The sequence below is a fragment of the Euprymna scolopes genome, chromosome 20 (assembly GCF_053919585.1).
Source record: "Euprymna scolopes isolate OS-2025 chromosome 20, ASM5391958v1, whole genome shotgun sequence".
NCBI classification, from domain to species: domain Eukaryota; kingdom Metazoa; phylum Mollusca; class Cephalopoda; order Sepiida; family Sepiolidae; genus Euprymna; species Euprymna scolopes.
The window spans coordinates 13,822,101-13,842,100 of NC_136501.1; the positions used below are offsets into that span (position 1 = coordinate 13,822,101).

Consider the following 20,000-nt stretch of genomic DNA (forward strand, 5'->3'; position numbering starts at 1 on the left):
ATGCACTCGTGATTGTAGGCTGTGTAAGATTTTAACTTTGGTCAAAATCGCCTGTTCTTTCTGTCATCTGGTTATTTCGATTATCGATTATTAATACTTATCGAAGTCATTCTGATACAAAACCTATCTAAAAACACAGCCAGGCACATAAAGTATATTCATGCGAAATTTAATAAAAATCAGTCCAACCGTTTTTGAGTCCATAGGGAACGAACTCACACACACGCGTGCGCACACACATACACACATACACACATACAGACAGACAAAGTTCCTTTTATATAATAATGGAGATAATTAGCTGATAATAGAAATTATTTTTATGAGAAAAGAAACAGATATTATTTTATTTGTGGCATTAACACTAACGAACGTGCAATTATTCACAGTCAATTTTATAGACTTTTGTAAAACAACAACAACAACAAAAAAAAAAACACCGTGGAATTTCCCGATAGTTTATTATCTTCAATTCATTCATAAATGAAGTGAATTTGACACATTTTATGGGTGAGATATTTAACGACTTAATGACATTTGTTAACCATTCTTTTGAATTGTAAACCATTCTTTTGATTTGTTAACCATTCTTTTGAATTGTTAACCATTCTTTTCAAATGTTAACCATTCTTTTGAATTGTAAACCATTCTTTTGAATTTTTAATCATTCTTTTGAATTGTTAACCATTCTTTTGAATTGTTAACCATTCTTTTCAAATGTTAACCATTCTTTTGAATTGTTAACATTTCTTTTCAAATGCTAACCATTCTTTTGAAATGTTAACCATTCTTTTGAATTGTTAACCATTCTTTTCAAATGTTAACCATTCTTTTGAATTGTTAACCATTCTTTTGAATTGTTAACTATTCTTTTGAATTGTTAACCATTCTTTTGAAATGTTAACCATTCTTTTGAATTGTTAACCATTCTTTTGAAATGTTAACCATTCTTTTGAATTGTTAACCATTCTTTTCAAATGTTAACCATTCTTTTGAATTGTTAACCATTCTTTTGAATTGTTAACCATTCTTTTGAAATGTTAACCATTCTTTTGAATTGTTAACCATTCTTTTGATTAGTTAACCATTCTTTTCAAATGTTAACCATTCTTTTGAATAGTTAACCATTCTTTTGAAATGTTAACCATTCTTTTGAATTGTTAACCATTCTTTTGATTCGTTAACCATTCTTTTGAAATGTTAACCATTCTTTTGAATTGTTAACCATTCTTTTGAATTGTTAACCATTCTTTTGAAATGTTAACCATTCTTTTGAATTGTTAACCATTCTTTTGATTAGTTAACCATTCTTTTGAAATGTTAACCATTCTTTTCAAATGTTAACCATTCTTTTGAATTGTTAACCATTCTTTTCAAATGCTAACCATTCTTTTGAAATGTTAACCATTCTTTTGAATTGTTAACCATTCTTTTCAAATGTTAACCATTCTTTTGAATTGTTAACCATTCTTTTGAATTGTTAACCATTCTTTTGAATTGTTAACCATTCTTTTGAAATGTTAACCATCCTTTTGAAATGTTAACCATTCTTTTTAAATGTTAACCATTCTTTTGATTTGTTAACCATTCTTTTGAAATGTTAACCATTCTTTTGATTTGTTAACCATTCTTTTGAAATGTTAACCATTCTTTTGAATTGTTAACCATTCTTTTCAAATGTTAACCATCCTTTTGAAATGTTAACCATTCTTTTGAATTGTTAACCATTCTTTTGAATTGTTAACCATTCTTTTCAAATGTTAACCATTCTTTTTAAATGTTAACCATTCTTTTGAAATGTTAACCATTCTTTTGAAATGTTAACCATTCTTTTGAAATGTTAACCATTCTTTTGAATTGTTAACCATTCTTTTCAAATGTTAACCATTCTTTTCAAATGTTAACCATTCTTTTGAAATGTTAACCATTCTTTTGAAATGTTAACCATTCTTTTGAAATGTTAACCATTCTTTTGAAATGTTAACCATTCTTTTGATTTGTTAACCATTCTTTTGAAATGTTAACCATTCTTTTGATTTGTTAACCATTCTTTTGAAATGTTAACCATTCTTTTGAATTGTTAACCATTCTTTTGAAATGTTAACCATTCTTTTGAATTGTTAACCATTCTTTTCAAATGTTAACCATTCTTTTGAATTGTTAACCATTCTTTTGAATTGTTAACCATTCTTTTGAATTGTTAACCATTCTTTTGAAATGTTAACCATCCTTTTGAAATGTTAACCATTCTTTTTAAATGTTAACCATTCTTTTGATTTGTTAACCATTCTTTTGAAATGTTAACCATTCTTTTGATTTGTTAACCATTCTTTTGAATCGCAAACTCTACCATTATTATAATATAACAGGTACTTTGTGTGTTTGTGAGTTCATTTCCTACGGACCCGAAAACGGCTGGGCTGATTTTTATGAGATCCCACACGAAGGTACTTTATGTGGCTGGCAGTGTTCTTAGATAGGTTTGGTATAAGAATGTCTTCGATAAGTGTCCATAATCAATAATTAAAATAATCCGAGGAAAGAAGTTAACACCTTACACAATCTAACATCACAAGTGCATTTGAGAAGTTTTATTACCACACATGCAGAAAGGTTCGACATATAAAATCAACTCTGGATTCTTTGATATGAGAGGGATGCGTTCGAAATGAATGTTTCTTTTTGAAGCACAATTGAAGCATGATACTTGACTTTTGCATTTTAAACTTAAATTCAAGCCATTATATATAAAAAATAATTTTATGAAATCAACAGTAGGTTCTCTACAGTGCAATGTAGACGACAATGTATTGTGGGCTAAGTCATTGAGAGTAGGCATATGAAGCTTTCTCCCGGTGCACTGCGATGAGTTCCCAATTAGAGAAGGCAATCAATCGATTTGATTGAAAAATAGCCGATTTCACCGATTTTGATGACAATAAAAATATTTGAGGGTGAAACATTTGTTGACCATCATTCAATCCTAGGCAACGTCGAGTCGCCTTGCTAGTTTAATATAAACAAATTTATATTATTTGGACCACAGTTCTTATCTTGAGTATCATTTTCACAACGTTATAGCCGATGTAACTTCCAATCTTTTTCAGGTGTATCTTGTCAAACTCAAGGATCTTTTCGTTGAACTTGGGAATTTGCACAGAATTTTGAAAGCAACTTTTTAATCCACGAGGGCAGCATGAGAGAAATCTTAAGAAATTGTATCCTTAGTATCGCCGGTATTGAAGATTAACCTGCAGAGTCCAGAAGAGTTTCTCTTGAAACCAAATTTCTAGAGGTTGATGGTTCAATCCTCAGTGTGGACAAGATTAAAAATAAAATTACGAATTATTGACAAATTTTACCCGGTCATGATAAACGGAATAAGAGCATTCTACCCCCGCGGATTAAATAAAAGGTTCCTTTCTAAATTTCTTACAGTTTCCCCGAGGTGGACAGAAAGATTCCTGAGTTCAACAAGATACACCTGAAGAGGGCCAGAGATTATATGGACTGAAACGTTGTGCAAATAACACTCCAGATAAGTACAGTAGTCGAAATAATCCAAACAATACAAACTATGGTAGGATTATATAGATAAGGAAGGCACTGTAGACTGATGATAAAAAGAGAATCGCTCCACAATGATCAGGAGAGGATTTGAATGGCTGTACTTTATCTACTGTGCCACAGGTTCTTACAGTCTGAAGAAGGCTGAAAGTTACACGAAACATTGTGAAAATAACACTCATGCTGAGAACAGTAGCCTGAAGTATCTAAATAAACCAAATTATCAATCCTCATCTAAAAAAAGGTTCAGAAGCATAAAAACAAATCCTTTTGAAATCGTAAAATACATTTTTTTCTAGATGCATCAAGGGTGGTCTTTAGTGATGCACTGTTTTCATTGCCAATTTTTGGATTTTACATGATATCGGCTCAGACAGGAACTGACTCCAAATGCGTCGGGTCGCCTCCTTGGAAGCTTGTACCTTTTTCTTGTCGACATTGCATGAATGTTTGTTTTTGTTTTGTTTTTTTTTCAAAGTGACAATCTTCAACTATTCTTACAAAGACACGTCAACAGACATCAGCCAATGAGAATAGTCTCCGCATCATCCCCCCTCCAGCTCCCATACACTTTCTTTTACGGTTTTATTTGACTGAATGACTTGACTGAGTGATATCTATTACTAAAGGAGATTTGGTATCTGTCTGTCTGAAGCTGAAACTATACAATTACTTCTATTACTAATGGTGATTTGGTATCTGCCTGTCTTAAAACGAAACTATACTATTAGTACTTTTAAAAGCTCAATTCAGTTTACTGCACTACTTCAAACTAGAATGCTGCCTTTCAAATCTCAATTTAATGGAGGAGTGCAGTGTAGTATCTGTTCTGTTATCTTACTACCATCCTTCTAGGCATTACCTCCCACTCTTTGGGGTTAGGATGATAGTATAGTATATTCTATAGTCATGAAACCATCTTCCCAGGCATTACCTCCTCTTTTGGGAGGGGGGCAATGTAGTGTATTTTCGCTAATCATAATACTATCCTATTAGGCGTTACTTCATACTCTGCAGGGAGGTCAGTGTAGTATATGTTTGTTCGTCATATACGCAAGCAAAATATGTGAGTTGTGATAAAATATGTGTTGCTAATACTATTTAAATTTATAAAATAGTTGAAGTTTGGGAAAATCTAAATATGATACATATATTTTTAGTTTATCAGAGGAATAGGCGACTCAAAGTCCACAGCAAACAATGTCAGATAAAAAATTATTCTATTTTTCTAAAAACATTTAAGAAATCAATAAATATTTCATAAAATAACAATAATAAATATTCTATAAAATGATATATTTTTTATAATATTACAAACAAATTCAAAACAATGAAACATTTTATTCATTATTTTTATGCAAAATAATGATTAAGCGTAATGTCAATTTTTTTATCTGACATTGCTGCTGACTACGAGTCGCCTGTTCTTCTGATTCAAGATAGTTTTTTTTTATTTATGTTATTTTAATATATTTTATGTTATCTTTTTTATATTTATATCATAGATATGTAATTAACAATTAAAAAAGTCATAAAATTAAGAAATAAAGAATAAAAAAATAAAAAAATAAAACCACTATCAATAATTTCCCTTACTCTTAATCTGTGCCTAAACCTACACGTAAATTCCATGAACAAAGCTTCTTTCTTAGAATTGCATACCTGTGGAACTCTGTTCCGTGTTCCTGCTTTCCAGCTGACTACAATATGGTCGTCTTCAAGTCCAACGTGAACAAGTTCTTGATGAGCTGTTCCTCTTAAGGAATCCAATTTACCAAATTTCCATTACTAACGATTGACTTTCATACACTCATTAACCCTTCTCCTCGAGTGGACTCCGGGCCTTGATAAGTGGTGACTCCTATCTAAAAAAAAGATCTTAGAGTAAGATGAATGAATTATACACGTTTTGTGAAGTCATTGTCGTTTTGTTTCAAAAGAATATGAGTTAGATTTGTTAAGCATACAATTGTAAAGAAGAAGAAGAAGAAGAAGAAGAAGAAGAAGAAGAAGAAGAAGAAAGAAAGAAAGATAGCTGATTACCTTTTCCACTTCTATCCCCATTCAGCCATTATTTGTTACTTGGTGGGTTCACAGCTTGAGGCAAAAATACAAAACGGTGTTTTGTCCTTTTTGAAGCAATTTAAAAAGAAATTGATGCAAATTACAAACAACTGTTTTAAATGGCGACCTTTTTCACTTTAGATTAATCTTGCAATTTAAAAAATAAACTTTTATCCTTAGAATTAAAAAAAAAATACAAATGTTAAACACAAGCTTTATAACCGTAAAAATATCAAACTTACTCCTTGGCTTTCTGACTAAGAGTAAAGTGCAATATTTGTTCTGATATTATATTTCATTTGTTCAGTTTCTCAATCACTAAAAGAGAAATCTCTCTAGACTGAGGCAAATTCCCACCCACCCCCAATCTCGAGTACCACTTTTTGAGGGAGCTTATCAAAAGAATCAGTCTTCTATCCAATGCTATCCTCATGAGTGAAGGCAAGTTAATAGGAGGAGAGGTATTTAGGTCTATCACACTGCAAGAACTGTGACAGAATGTGGTATTGAGTGGTATGGATCGGAAAGTGGTATTGAGTGTGGTATGGATCGGAAAGTGGTATTGAGAAGTCAGCATCCCTGAGAAGAAGGACTCTGCAAAAAGTGTCTGGCCAGGCCCGCAGGCATTCCCTGTGTTAATTCCCGTTCCCTAATGAAAAAAGTATATATTTTTTTCAAATGAATATGTCTATTTTCGCACAATGTTTAAGATTGTTTTGTTAAAACGATTTTCTTTCGATTCAACATGTTTTTTTAAAATTATTTACACTTGTCTTTATAAACTTTTTTAAAGATGGTCGTTCTATGCTGAGTGATGCATTATGGGTTATGAAGAAATTTTTTTTTTATCTACCCCCCCCCCTACAAATTTACTGAAAATAAAAATGACTAATTTTTGAAAAAAATTTTTTTTAATTTTGAAAAAAATTGATAATTTTATTAGACTGTATAACGTGTTTATGCTTAATCGAAAGTGTTAATATCTTTTTTTTTTTTTCGTTTTCAGTGTAAAGCCACCGGTAAAAGATCCGCCAAAAAGCAACCCGAGTAAACGACATCGAGAACGACTCAATGCCGAACTTGATCACTTGGCAAGTTTATTGCCATTTGAGCAAAGTGTGATCTCAAAACTTGACAAACTTTCCATTCTACGTTTAGCAGTGAGCTATCTTCGTATCAAGAGCTACTTTCAAGGTAAGAGTCTCCTCATCCTTTTCTTTCCTCCATTTAACGTGCCTCTTCTGCATCAGATGTGGCTTGCACAGTGTCCGGGGCAGTACAAAGTGACTTGATATTTATCTTCCTCCCACAGCAGGATGACATGACACAAGGGTCAGGAAAATAAGATGTGCAAAGCCAGCGCCCCAGAAGAAGAGTACTGTGGCTTGCAAAAATGTCTGAGCAGCTCCGTTGGGATTCCCTAATAGCGGCGTCTCAGGCGATTAGCAATAAATTAATCCCTTCTCAATGGGAGAAGGCAAAGCCTGGGAAGGTGGACCTGCTCGGATACACAGGACCAAAGCCAAATCCATACCTCAGCTAAAAGGGAATAAACCGTCTCAACAATAGCCCAGACTTTGTTGGCCTTGGTGCCGAGGCTAAAGTGACTTTCACCATAAAACTCTGTTATTTACGCTGGTCTTAATGTTCCATTGTTTGAGGTCATCTCTGCCTGAGTTATTTCAAGTCTTTATCGGCCTGCTTATTCTCAATTAAGATGTGCGTGTATATTTTCATCCAATCAGAGCTCTGTTTAACAAATCCATACCACCGTAGACAGTTGCAACATAAAGCTAGGAACTTTCAGTTTCAATAGCGGGGGGGGGGGCTGACAAAGAGGGAAGAATTGCTGTTTTCTAGGTCACAATCTGTTCAATCTAACACTTATTGCTGGCAATTTTTTGACCTTGAAGTGCTATTTTTAGCTCCTTAAATTAAGTGGGATTGTTTGGAGGGATTTCCATAAAAAAAAACCTCTGTAGTTAATGGACACACCACAAATTTACCGAACCACACTCATATCATTCCCATGCATTTCCAGTCAGGCCGAGCATCTTCTCACATGTAATATGCCACTTAGAATTATGACACAAATTGGTTGGATGGCTTTGTTGTTGTCAGACTGAAATATGGTTCTCTTTAGTCCTAAGAGGTTCACTCTCCCAGGCTTTATCTTCTCTTTGAGAAGGGAGTTAGTTTATTGTTGATCACCTGAGGAGCCCATATGAAGAAATGCTAATAGTACTGCTCAGGCATTTTTTTGTAGACCATAGTGTAATTATTCACTGGCTTTTCTAAACGACAACTTGTGTCTAATCTTCTGGCGATAAATAGCATATAATGTAGTTGTCGTAAACTTGACCACGAGTAAAAAGTGATGGATAGATTTGCTGACTGTGATTCTTAGTTTGATTATTTCTAAACGGAAAAAAATTGTGGACTTTGGTGAACGTTGGTGAACAACTGCCTATACCTTTGTTTTGCTGATAAACTTATTTCCTCATTTTTGTTATTTTTTCTTTTTTTTTTTTAATTCCTAATAACTTTTGAAGGAGGGGTTTCGCGATGTCATGTTGATTCATACAAATTTGATTTTACTGCCAAATTAATGCGCTGTTGTTCCTAGCAATATTACACAAAGAATTCCAAATTCATTTTAATTTTTCTACCCAGGTGGTGCTGATCCTAATATAATTTTTAATGATCAAGTATTCTTATTTTTAACTGACAATGTATAAGTGGGTGTTAGGTTTGCTGTTGTTATTCTTTGGTTGTTTCTAAACGAAACCTTCTGGCAAATTTGTAACATTGTTGCGACTTAACTGTTACCTTGCAATCAACTATTTTCCTGAGCTTAACTGGCTACTCATCCCAAACGTTTTCAAATTTCATAACACTGAAAGGATGTCACAATTTTACAACACTGAAACATTGTCAAAATTTTATGACACTGAAACGTTATCAAAATTTTATGACACTGAAATGTCAAAATTTTATGATATTGAAATGTTGTCAAAATTTTATAATACTGAAACTTTTTCAAAATTTTATGACACAGAAACGTTGTCAAAATTTTACAACATTGACACGTTGTCAATATTTTACAACATTGACAGAAACGTTGTCAAAATTTTACAACATTGACACGTCAATATTTTACAACATTGACAGAAACGTTGTCAAAATTTTACAACATTGACACGTTGTCAATATTTTACAACATTGACAGAAACGTTGTCAAAATTTTACACTATTGACAGAAACGTTGTCAAAATTTTACAACATTGACAGAAACGTTGTCAAAATTTTACAACATTGACAGAAACGTTGTCAAAATTTCACAACATTGACACGATGTCAAAATTTTACAACATTGACACGTTGTCAATATTTTACAACATTGACACGTTGTCAAAATGTTATAATACTTAAGAAAAATATGTTGTAGATAAAAACTTCCGCAATGTCAAATAACACAAGCATATTTTTTTACTTGATATATGGACGGGCGATGCTTGTACTTTTTAACCTTTAATATCATAATGTGTGCATTTGATTTGTCTGCGAACAGTGTGTTTACTTGTTTACATGTATACGCGGCTCATTTTTACTGATTTTTTTTCTTTTATGGAAACTGGCCCAGACAAGGCATGAATCCACTTGATGTAATGAGCTAAAAAAGTGCTACTTGCAAGCGATAAGTGCTAGATGAACCCAGAAAGCAGCAATTTTTCACTTTTTGTGAGAAACATTGCTGCTGGAATGTGAGGACTAAAGGACAAGATAAGAGAAGTAATTATTCAGACTACTGTTTCCATCGTGGATTTTAATCTCACTCTGTTTTGGATGACGTAAATTGCGTAAATCTGTATTTCGAACAGAATCTTTTATTTAATCCATGGGTGTAGATTGTTCTCGTTCTGTCAAATTCTTAAGTATTCCGTAATTGTAGTCTTAACATCGCCCATACTCTGGCCTTTAGAAAACTGTCACTTAGAAATTTTTTTTTTACTTGAGGGATGATTGCTTATCAAGGCTCGGAGGCCACTCGAGGATAAGGATTAAAAAGTGTTAGGTAGGCGGTGAGACAGCATGATCAGTAATGGTGGAACTTGGATAGGCTTGAAGACAGCTCAATAGGAATTGATTATCACTTAACACTTTTATCGGTTGTGCCACGGGTGTTTGGCTGGAGGTTACATCGGCCGAAACGTTGTGAGAATAACATCCAAAATGAAAACAGTAGCCAAATAATCCAAATAAGTAATGCTCATCTAGAAAATTCACAAACATTTTATTAAATTTAAACAATTTCTCTTAGTAATTTTTTTTTATTTATTTATTATTTTTTTTAATTCAATATATATATATATACACTGATGTATATATGTATCTTCTATAATGAGTCTCTTTTAACTTATGAGTGTTAACTTTCTGATATGTAATTTGTCCAGTGTATTCTGTATTGGGTGATGATGAGTGTATGCATAAATTAATACTTTATTGATATCGTTGTCGGTTGGAACACCAAGAAAAGCATATTTCAAATCTTCTTTCCATGCGTCCTGAAATTAAAAGTACTTCTCTCCGAAAGTCAAAACGCTCACTCAGGATTTATATTTTGTTCTAATTATTTATTCCTTGTTGGGTTCCTTTTCAGAGTTAGCACGCTTTGTATAAGGTTACATTTTTCTAAGTCACCTTCTTCTGACTTTCATGGGTGTCCTGTCCCCCCCCCTCCATCTGCTAACACGTTACGTATCGAATTGATCTCCTGCTTAACTAAAACTCTACATCTCAAAATCTATTTTTCCATTACGTCATCAGTGCACGTAGCCTAAAGACCCTTGCTTGGCTTTTGTCACGTATCTTTGTTTATATTATTGTTAGCTTAAATTCCATCTATCAAATTAACATCATGTTAACATTTTTGTTCGTGCTAGTTATGAAAACGAACATTCTTTTCTATTAAAACATTTTAACATAAATCAATGTATCTATAAACATTAATAACGATCATAATAATAATCGTCGACCAGCACATGTTTCGGCGTTGTCTGACCATTATCTAACAATAGTGGTCCGAAGAATCGAAATAATACGAATAATCAATCAGAACCATAATTTATAGTTGTTCACAATAAAGTCACTTAGTGTCAGTGGCTTGAAGAGATCTGATGATGTCTGGGTCCAACTCCTAGATATTATACACCAAACACTTAAGGATAAGTGCTAGTACTGGGGAATATTATGAGAAAAGGATATAGTTTAAATATGATTAGGTGGCCCCTCCTGCACTAATCTGAATGGCTGAAGCAACTAACCCGTTGCCGTTCCTCATCATATCTGCACACAATTGTTTAGCATTAGATTTAACGTTTTGGTTCTGGTTTATTTTACTTAATATATAAACTGTTAAAAGAAACGGGACTTTGACAGTTAACCTTGGAAATCTTTCTGTCAAACTCGGGAAACATTTGTTGAACTCGGGAATCTGCATAAAATTTAAAGCAGAACTCTTTATTTAATCCATGGGAGTAGCATGCCCTCGTTCTCTCAAGTCCTAATTATAATATGAATTTTAGGCAGCTTGAACTTATTTTTATTTAAGACTCCTAAAATTCTTACTAGAATTCTCTGCAAAGACCCATGGAGTAGTGAATAAAATACTTATTAACATTCAATTGTAAGTTACACTCTTCTGGAGGTGGAAGGTTCAAAAAGTCTCAGAAACAGTACAAACATTGTCCCTATGACCTTTTGTCCTTATGACCTTTTGTCCTTATGACCTTTTGTCCCTATGACCTTTTGTCCCTATGACCTTTTGTCCCTATGACATTCTTTTTCTTGTATTATTTTTACTATCACTGTTTTTTGTTTTCTGACTTATATTCTCTTGTGTCTTTTTCATTTCTTATAACATTTGTGTCTTTTTTGCCGGTGACCTTTTCATCGTCTGAATTAAAAAAAAATTAAAGCTTATTGATTTAGATAACATTTTTTGAATGAGATATCATGTGATAAAAGATATCACATGATATCATATTATTAACAGGCTTCAACAGTCATAACAATCATTTTCCTTTTCTTCTGATAATGAATAGACGCTATATATTATTAATTGAATGGGTTAGTAGATGTAGTACAGTTGAGTTAGCAGGGTCGGCTCACAGGGGAAGCGGAAGCAGAAGGAAAACACGGAAGTGATTAAAATGGATGTTTTTAATGGAAATCGCTCCAGACAAGATGTTAAGTCACTTGATGTAAGGAGCAAAATATATAATAATAATAATAATAATAATCATGCATCCCCTCCATTGTTTCACCAACGTTCCCCCCAATAGAAAAGTGATACCAAAGAGCCGAGAAGGGTCAAGGAGGATGGAAAGACTGAGGACGGAGCACTGGCCAGACCTCCGCTGGACAACTGCAAAGAGAACTGGGATCTTGGGGAGGCTTAATGCCACTCAAATTCCAGTATAAACCAATGGCCACTGCCAGCGAGAAATCAATGGTAATAAGCTGTTGCGATGATGCAAATTCATTTGCAAATGCTATCGAAGGAGGAGAGAGCTGGACGTCTGGGGAGACTTGTTGTCACTCAGCTTCCAGAGAACACCACAAGTCTCCAATCAGATCGTTTGTTGACTTGTGTGAAAGCTCCATGTGAGCCAATAATAATAATAATAATTAAAAATCAAAAACTTAATAATGATAAGTGTTGGATTTATAGATTACAACCTAGAATGCAGCAATTTTTCTCCCTGTTTCAGAAACATTGCACTTGGAATGTAAGGACCAAAAGACAAAATAAAGGAAGTGCGAGTTACAAAGCTACTGAAAGTAACAGAGTTGAGAGAAAGAGGGATAAATAAAGACCTGGCCAGAGAGAGATTAGTTTGGAAGTCAGTTTCTTACAGCTGTTCATAAAATAGGTGTTAAACTGCTGCTGATGATGATGATGTTGTTGATGATGGTGGTTTGGGGATTGTGATGATGATGAATTTGGAATCTACTTATAAAATTGGGTCATTTATCGCACTGACAGTGAAACTGAAACACCAAATTTACATTCAAAATAGAAGAACCATCGCTTTTAATAAACTGATCAGGTGTACGCAAGCAACGTTCTTGGTTTAACTAATTTGTATATTGCTTTGCAAAAGAACATCTCATTAATTTACTATTCGTTTTGGCTGTGTTCTAATTTAATGATAGTTTTTCATTTTATTATAACTTGTGGTTCTATGTTTTTTTGTTTTTGTATTGTGAACAGAAACGTATCATTATGGCTGAAGAAATGGGTCTTTCCACTCTTTTAAGGTCAATTTACGTTTGGGGGTCGCGACCCATGAATACCCATCCACTCCTACTCAAATAAATTTCAAACAGTTGAATCTATTCGTTCAGTTCTTGCATTCTTTGTTTCTATTATACAGGGTGGAACGATAAAATTATCGCCCGAAAGAAAATAACATTAAAGCTTTATTTTACTACTTTTATTGAAAAAAAAAAACAATTCAGGTAACTTGATTATGTAGTAGAGCTGATATCTATTCAATGTATCCGCCTTCAGCCTCAATCACCACCTTGATACGGGTCCAGAAGCGCTGATCAGAGTTTAGCGAACACTTGGCGGATGGTGGCAATCAGGCTGGCTTTGGTGTTGTCGGAGGTCATGTTGGTGATGTTCTCGACAGATGACCAAACGAAGTAGCTCAGTAGGTTCAGATCGGGGGAGGAGGGGGGAGCAGTGAGAGAAGGGTACAAAGTCAAACCTGGGTCTCTTTGAACTTGTGGACTGGTGCTGAGTCCTGCTGTCACACTAAGGGTCTGCCAGCAGCCGCCTGATTGCACCAGGGGATCACCACATTCTTCGGCACATCCAGGTACACTTTGATGTTGACTTTCAAGCCGACTTCGAAGATGTGAGGTGGCATGATGTGGCCTAGACCACCAAAGAACATAACCATAGCCGGAAACTTCATTGAGCTGTGCCCTCAAGCATTGAACCATCCAGATTTGCATTTTGAGGGTGCTGGCAATGGTCCCGTTGTCATAACTTGGATCAGTAGAGAGCATGAGTTGTACAACGGCGCATCTCCAATCTCACTTGTTGAATATTGTGTCACTTTCAGACATGATAGAAGGCTTCTATCGCTCTTGGGATTCACACACAACTGGCCAACTAGTGTATGGCCTTCAACAAAAAAAAAAAAAGAAGCCGGTTTTCATCAAACAGAAATGGAATCATGTTGACTTTTCTATGGCAACAATTTTATCGTTTCATCCTCTGTGTGTGTGTGTGTGTGTGTGTGTGTGTGTGTGTGTGTGTGTGTGTGTGTGTGTGTGAGACAGAGAGAGAGAGGTTACACATTTTTAAAACTTCTATTTTGTTATGAATATTCCGCGACAGTGTCGGGTAACCCTGTCAGTCTTCAATAATTGGAAAACATTGTGGACATTGGCACTAATTTTGTTACTACTCTACCCTTAACTCTAACTCTGACCCTAAGCATTGTTAACCCCCCCCACCCTCTAGCACACCTTAACCCTGGACCCCCTTATAAGAGGACATAATGCCTGGAAGGACCTTGCAAAACTTTCTTGCCAAACTATCACCCGTCTAGCTGAAACCGCTTTTCATAATTTCCCCCACTCTTTATCTGTGCTTAAACCTAAACATAGATCCCATGAACAAAGCTTTTTTAGAACTGCATACCTGTGGGACTCTCTTTCCCTGCTCTCCAGCTGACTACAATATGTTTGTCTTCAAGTCTAATGCAAATAAGTTCTTGATGAGCCGTCTCAAGTAATCTAATTTACCAAATTTCAACTACTAACGATTACTTCAATAATGTCCCATTGACACACTCATTAACCCTTATCCTCGAGTGGCCTCCGGGCTTTGATAGGTGGTGATATCTTTGTTAAAAAAACGATTGGAATGGTCACATAGCAAAAGAAAAGATACTACACTACACACTACCTCAATGGAGAAGGTAATACCTGGGAGGAATGTATCATGACGAACGAACATATACTCCACTGCCCACCCCCTCTTCCAAAGAAGGAGATACAATCTTGAAGTATATTATCTTGATAAACTAACAAAGAAATATTATGTGTGTGTGTGGGGGGGTATTAAATGAAAAAGAATCAAAAGTTCATTTTAGTTAGGAATAAAGTGTAGTATCTGTTCTGATACATTTTTATCCTCAGTCAATGACGGAGAAATCCTTCTAGTCTGAGACAATTTTCATTTTTATCTCTATCCAGTGTGCTCCGTGTAAGAGAGTTGGATTTTTCCCAACATTATGTCTTTGACCTCGTGTGGGTGCGGGGGTAGAGATGGGGGTCAAGCAAATAAAGATCTAAACGCTTATTTTTAATTGCCAGATAGAAAAATAACTTGTGGCTCAAAATGAAATTTTACAGGTCAAGGTCAAGCATTACCGGGCGTTTCGTGTTTGTTTTCTCCTAAACAACAAAGAAGAAAAAAAAAAGAAAGAAAATTATACAAATATTTTGGAGGCGGAAGAGAAGGAGGAGTCAGTGTTCTAGAACAACAAAAGATAAAAAAAAGGAGGAGTAATCAATAAATCCTTCCTTTCCTCCTGTTATTATTAGATCAGTTGTTTCAGTTCGCTGAGCAAGGGACAGCACGGATGATGTCAGTGAAAACTACTTCTGACTAAAGAGTTGCTTATTGCAAATAATGAATAAGTACGACAAGACTCCTGGGAAGTTTTATTGGACTCAAAGGAGCGAGTGATTACATTTGCTGATCGAGGTAGCTTTTATTAAACAGAACGCATGTCAATACAGATGTTTGCGCTGAGACAGAGTGTCTAAATAGAGAAGTGGGTTTGAGCCTTGGGAGCGGGCTCAAGTTGACTGCGCTCAGATTAAATGACCAACTAATGAAGATGTTAAATGAATTAAACCAAAAGAGCGGCTCATCTGACAGCTTTTAAAAGAAGACAGTGATCGAAACAAAAACGAATTGAAACTTTATCCAGAACTGCTCTTAGCGTGCGCAAGTGCACATGCAACAGCCGGTCAGCTGGTTCCATGTCGACGTCGGATGGGAAATTATGAACAATGAATGCAGTATTGATGCCTTTTAATTCTTCGTTTGTTAGTCTGCTCAGAATCGATACACGAAACACATTTGGTTAAGACGACTGAGAGAGAGAGAGAGAGAGAGAGAGAGAGAGAGAGAGAGAGAGAGAGAGAGAGAGAGAGAGAGAGAGAGAGGAAGAAGGAGAATGAGAGAGGGGAAGAGAGAGGTGAAGAGAGAGAAGAGAAAGAGAGGAGAGAGAGAGAGAGAGGGAGAGGAGAAAGAAAGAGAGAGAGAGAGAGAGAGAAAGAGAGACGAAAAAGACGACCTTGAGAGCAAGAGAAAGGTGGAGAGAGGGAGGAGAAAGGAGAGGAAGAAACAGAGTGAGGGAGAAAGAGAGAGGAGACAATAAGAGGGCGAAAGAGGGAGAGAGAGGGAGAAAAAGAGGGGATCAAGAAAAATATATATTGGGTAAAAAGATATCAGTTATTTACAAAAACATTTCATATATAAGGCGACTTTGAGAGAGGGAGAGAGAGAGAGAAAGAGAAAGAGAGAGAGAGAGAGGAGTGAGGAGTGAAAGCAAGAGAGAAGTGGAGAGAGAAAGAGAAAAATAATTCGTCCAGTGATACCATATGATCTAATTTTCATGAGAAAACCATCGTGCCAAACCCTGTCAAAAACCTTAGATATATCTACAGCTACTGTCCTACCCTCCCCTGCTTTGTCCAGTATATGGTATAAAGGTTCAGAGATTACAGTTAGGATATTTGCTGTAAAACAGGCTTGCCTAAATCCATATAGTTGGTCGGTCAAAAGTGTAACAACTGTAGGATGATGGACTAGAGCTTGATTAATTATGGACTCAAATATTTTGGCGAAAGACGGAGGAGGCTAATGGGGCGATAATTTAATGGGTCAGGTCTTTTGTCAGAATTCTTGTAAACTAGGACTACTGATGCAGTTTTCCAGCAGTCAGGAAAGCAAGATTCATTAAGGCATTTGTTGAAGAGTTTGGACAGAACTGGAACAACCTCAGTGGAGCATTTTTTTAATAGTACAGTCGGGATAAGATCAGGTCCACATGTTTTTGAGGTGTTTAGGTTTTTTTATGATATCATGTACTTGAGAAGAGGTGATTTTCAGATCATCTAATGTGCTGTCAGTCCGCAAAGGAAAATCCGGGAGAGAGTGGTCTAATATAGTGTTTGAAGCAACCCGATTCACAAACATGTTAGCCTTCTCGGTTGCCGTGTAAACAACCTCATGATTGTTGGATAGTGGAGAAATTATTGATTGCCCATTATTTACTACACTATTGTAGATTTTCCAAAAATTACAAGTTCCTAATTTCTGTGCTTGGATGCATTTTCTGGTAGTTTTGGCGTATTCTCCCTTAGCTGTCGCTATTTCTTTCTTAGAATTACTTCTAGCTTCAATAAACTTTTGTCTGTTTGTACTTGAATTCTGTCAGATAAATCTGTGCTACGAATTCTGTCTTTGAGCAATAGCAACTGCACAAGCAGAAGTAAACCATTGGGGAGAGTGGGATTTTCTATAGAACTTCTGCGTGAGAACATGTGATTCAATTGCCGCTTTGAATCATTCAGTGGTCTCATTTGTGCACTGTTCTGCAAGAAGAGAAAAGATATTTACCCATGGGGCATCTCTGATAAGATCTCTGATGACTTCCCAGCCAGCCTTTTTATAATACCTTGTCGTTTTTAGTAATGCCTCTTCAGTTTTGGGTCGAGAATTTAGGGCAATTTCTACCATTATTACAGTGTGATCAGCATTCCTGAGTGGGCTATAAGCATTCGTTACACAATCACCGGGAACTGTGGTCAGTAATAAATCTAGAAATGAGGCTTTTTGATCTTGCTAACCCGGGAAAAGTGTTGGAAACATAACTATCTGTGCTAGGGAATGAGATATAGAGAAGCTTTGTGTTATACTATCAGCTGTGTCTGTGTAAGTAGAGAAACCAAGCCAATTACTGTGGTGGACATTGAAGTCACCAAATACATGCACTTGCACGCTAGTATCAAGGGAAAGTGCTATATCTTTGCTGTCAAAGACTTGGTTGATTAGGGTAGAGTCCTGGGTCGAGGGAGAACAGTAGAGAAAATATGTGCCTAACACTATGTTGCAGGTTAAGTCTCTTTTTTTTTTGCAAGGTGGTCACCACTTATCAAGGTACGGAAGCCACTCGGGGATAAGGGTTATTGTGTGTACAGTACGTTAGTGTTGAGATTTGATAGTGTCTTACTTAAGGGGACGGTTCATCAGGAATTTGTTTATGTTGGACTTGAAAGCACATGAAGGCCTGCTCGTCTGATTCTAGGGTGTTTGCTAGGAGAAATGATTTAACATCATCTAAATTAGTTTTAAGCCCCTCGGATACCCCGGATATTCGTGAATGCAAATCTCAAGGAAGGAGGTAAGTTGGGGTTGTTTCAGTTTAGGCCTGTTTATTTTTTTCCAAGGAGTCAGCACTTATCAAGGCCCGGAGGCCACTCGAGGATAAGGGTTAATGGGTCTACATTACTCAATGGGATTATAGTATAGTAAACATAAGTAGTGGAAATTTTGTGAATTGGATTACTTAGAGGGACAGGTCATCAAGAATTTGTTTACGTTGGACTTGAAGATAATCAAATTGTAGTCAGCTGGAAAGCAGGCAAACGGAAGAGAGTTCCACAGGCGTGCAGTTCTAAGAAAGAAGCTTTGTTCATGGAATCTACGCTTAGGTTTAGGCACAGATAAAGTGTGTGGGAAAATATTGATAGTGTTTTCTGCTAGACGAATGTTTCTCATAAAAGTTTGGCTAGAGGGAACCATAGATTGGAGCTCAGAGGAGCACTTGCCATGAAAATAACGATAAAGCAGAGACAGGCTTGCAACGTCTCTTCTGTGGGAAAGGACATCCCCCACTAAGCTACAAAGTCTATTTTGAACTCTGTTTCTACATTGGATGTACATGGCTTTTATATAGGTAGAGAATTGGTTTAGTCGCAATTTTTGATTTAACTGCCATTTTATTTCATGTAAAAACCTTTTTAGGCCATGACATTTCGAAGCTAAATGCTTTTAATAAAAAGAGGTTAAGGGCCAGAATTATACAAAATCAAATATAGAAAGAACTGGTTTAATGATATTTAGAAATCAAATTAGAATGAAGGAATAAGATAAAATAGTAAATAGTAATTAAAAGTAGGTACAACATATAAGGATGAATCGGAAAGGTAGTATATATGTAGGTAATAATATATGTAGGTAATAATGTAGTAATAATAAAATAATAATAGGTAATAATGTAGTAATAATAAAATAATAATAGGTAATAATGTAGTAATAATAAAATAATAATAGGTAATAATGTAGTAATAATAAAAAAAATATTGACCACTATGAAATAATTGGGATCATTAAAGAAGAGCCAACAATAATAAAACAAGAAAGGAAGAGAAAGTGGAGAAAAAAGGAGAGGAGATAGAAACAGCTAACAGGAAATACATATATAAATACATATATAAATGCATATATGAATACACATATAAATAAATAAAAATAAAACAATCTGAAGGTGGAATAAAATGAGATTAGAAAAATGTTTAAAAAGTGTTCAAAATAAATTCAAAATAAATTCAAAAATAAAATTTAAAAATCAAAATCAAAATAAGTAAAAAAATCAAAATAAAAAATCAAAATCAAAATAAGTTCCAAAATAATATTCAAAAATCAAAATAAAAAAGGTTCAAAAATAAACTTCAAAAATCAAAATCAAAATAAGTTAAAAAAAAAAATAAAAATAAAAAAGGTTAAAAAATAAACTTCAAAAATCAAAATCAAAATAAGTTAAAAAAAAAAATCAAAATAAAAAAGGTTAAAAAATAAACTTCAAACATCAAAATCAAAATAAGTTAAAAAAAAAATTCAAAAATCAAAATAAAAAAGGTTCAAAAATAAACTTCAAAAATAAAAATAAAAATAAGTTTAAAAAAAAATTCAAAAATCAAAATCAAAATAAGTTCAAAAATAAACTTCAAAAATTAAAATAAGTTCAAAAATAAAATTAAAAAATCAAAATAAAATGATGCAGGGTCCAGTGAAGTCTTTAGCTTCGGGTTCCATAACTATTTCTCTTTCTCTCACTTTGTTTTCTTTCTTTCCCTCTCCAACTATAGGTCAATCAGCATTACTACTCTTCTCAGCGCCTTTCTTCGTCAATAAAGAACGAAGAGGAGGTTAAAAGAAAGTAACATTAAGAGATGGGGGACTTGGTGAGTTAATTGCAAATTACAAC

The 20,000-nt window shown here is 34.7% G+C and overlaps 1 protein-coding gene across 1 annotated transcript in view; it reads left to right on the forward strand.

Annotated features, from left to right (window-relative positions):
- The window catches only part of LOC145241332 (uncharacterized), a 402,454-nt gene that overhangs the window by 147,192 nt on the left and 235,262 nt on the right, over positions 1-20,000 (forward strand). The window contains exon 2 of the mRNA XM_080104166.1: positions 6,638-6,825. Coding sequence (XP_079960292.1) covers positions 6,638-6,825 — 188 coding nt within the window. The remainder of the gene's footprint in view (positions 1-6,637; positions 6,826-20,000) is intronic.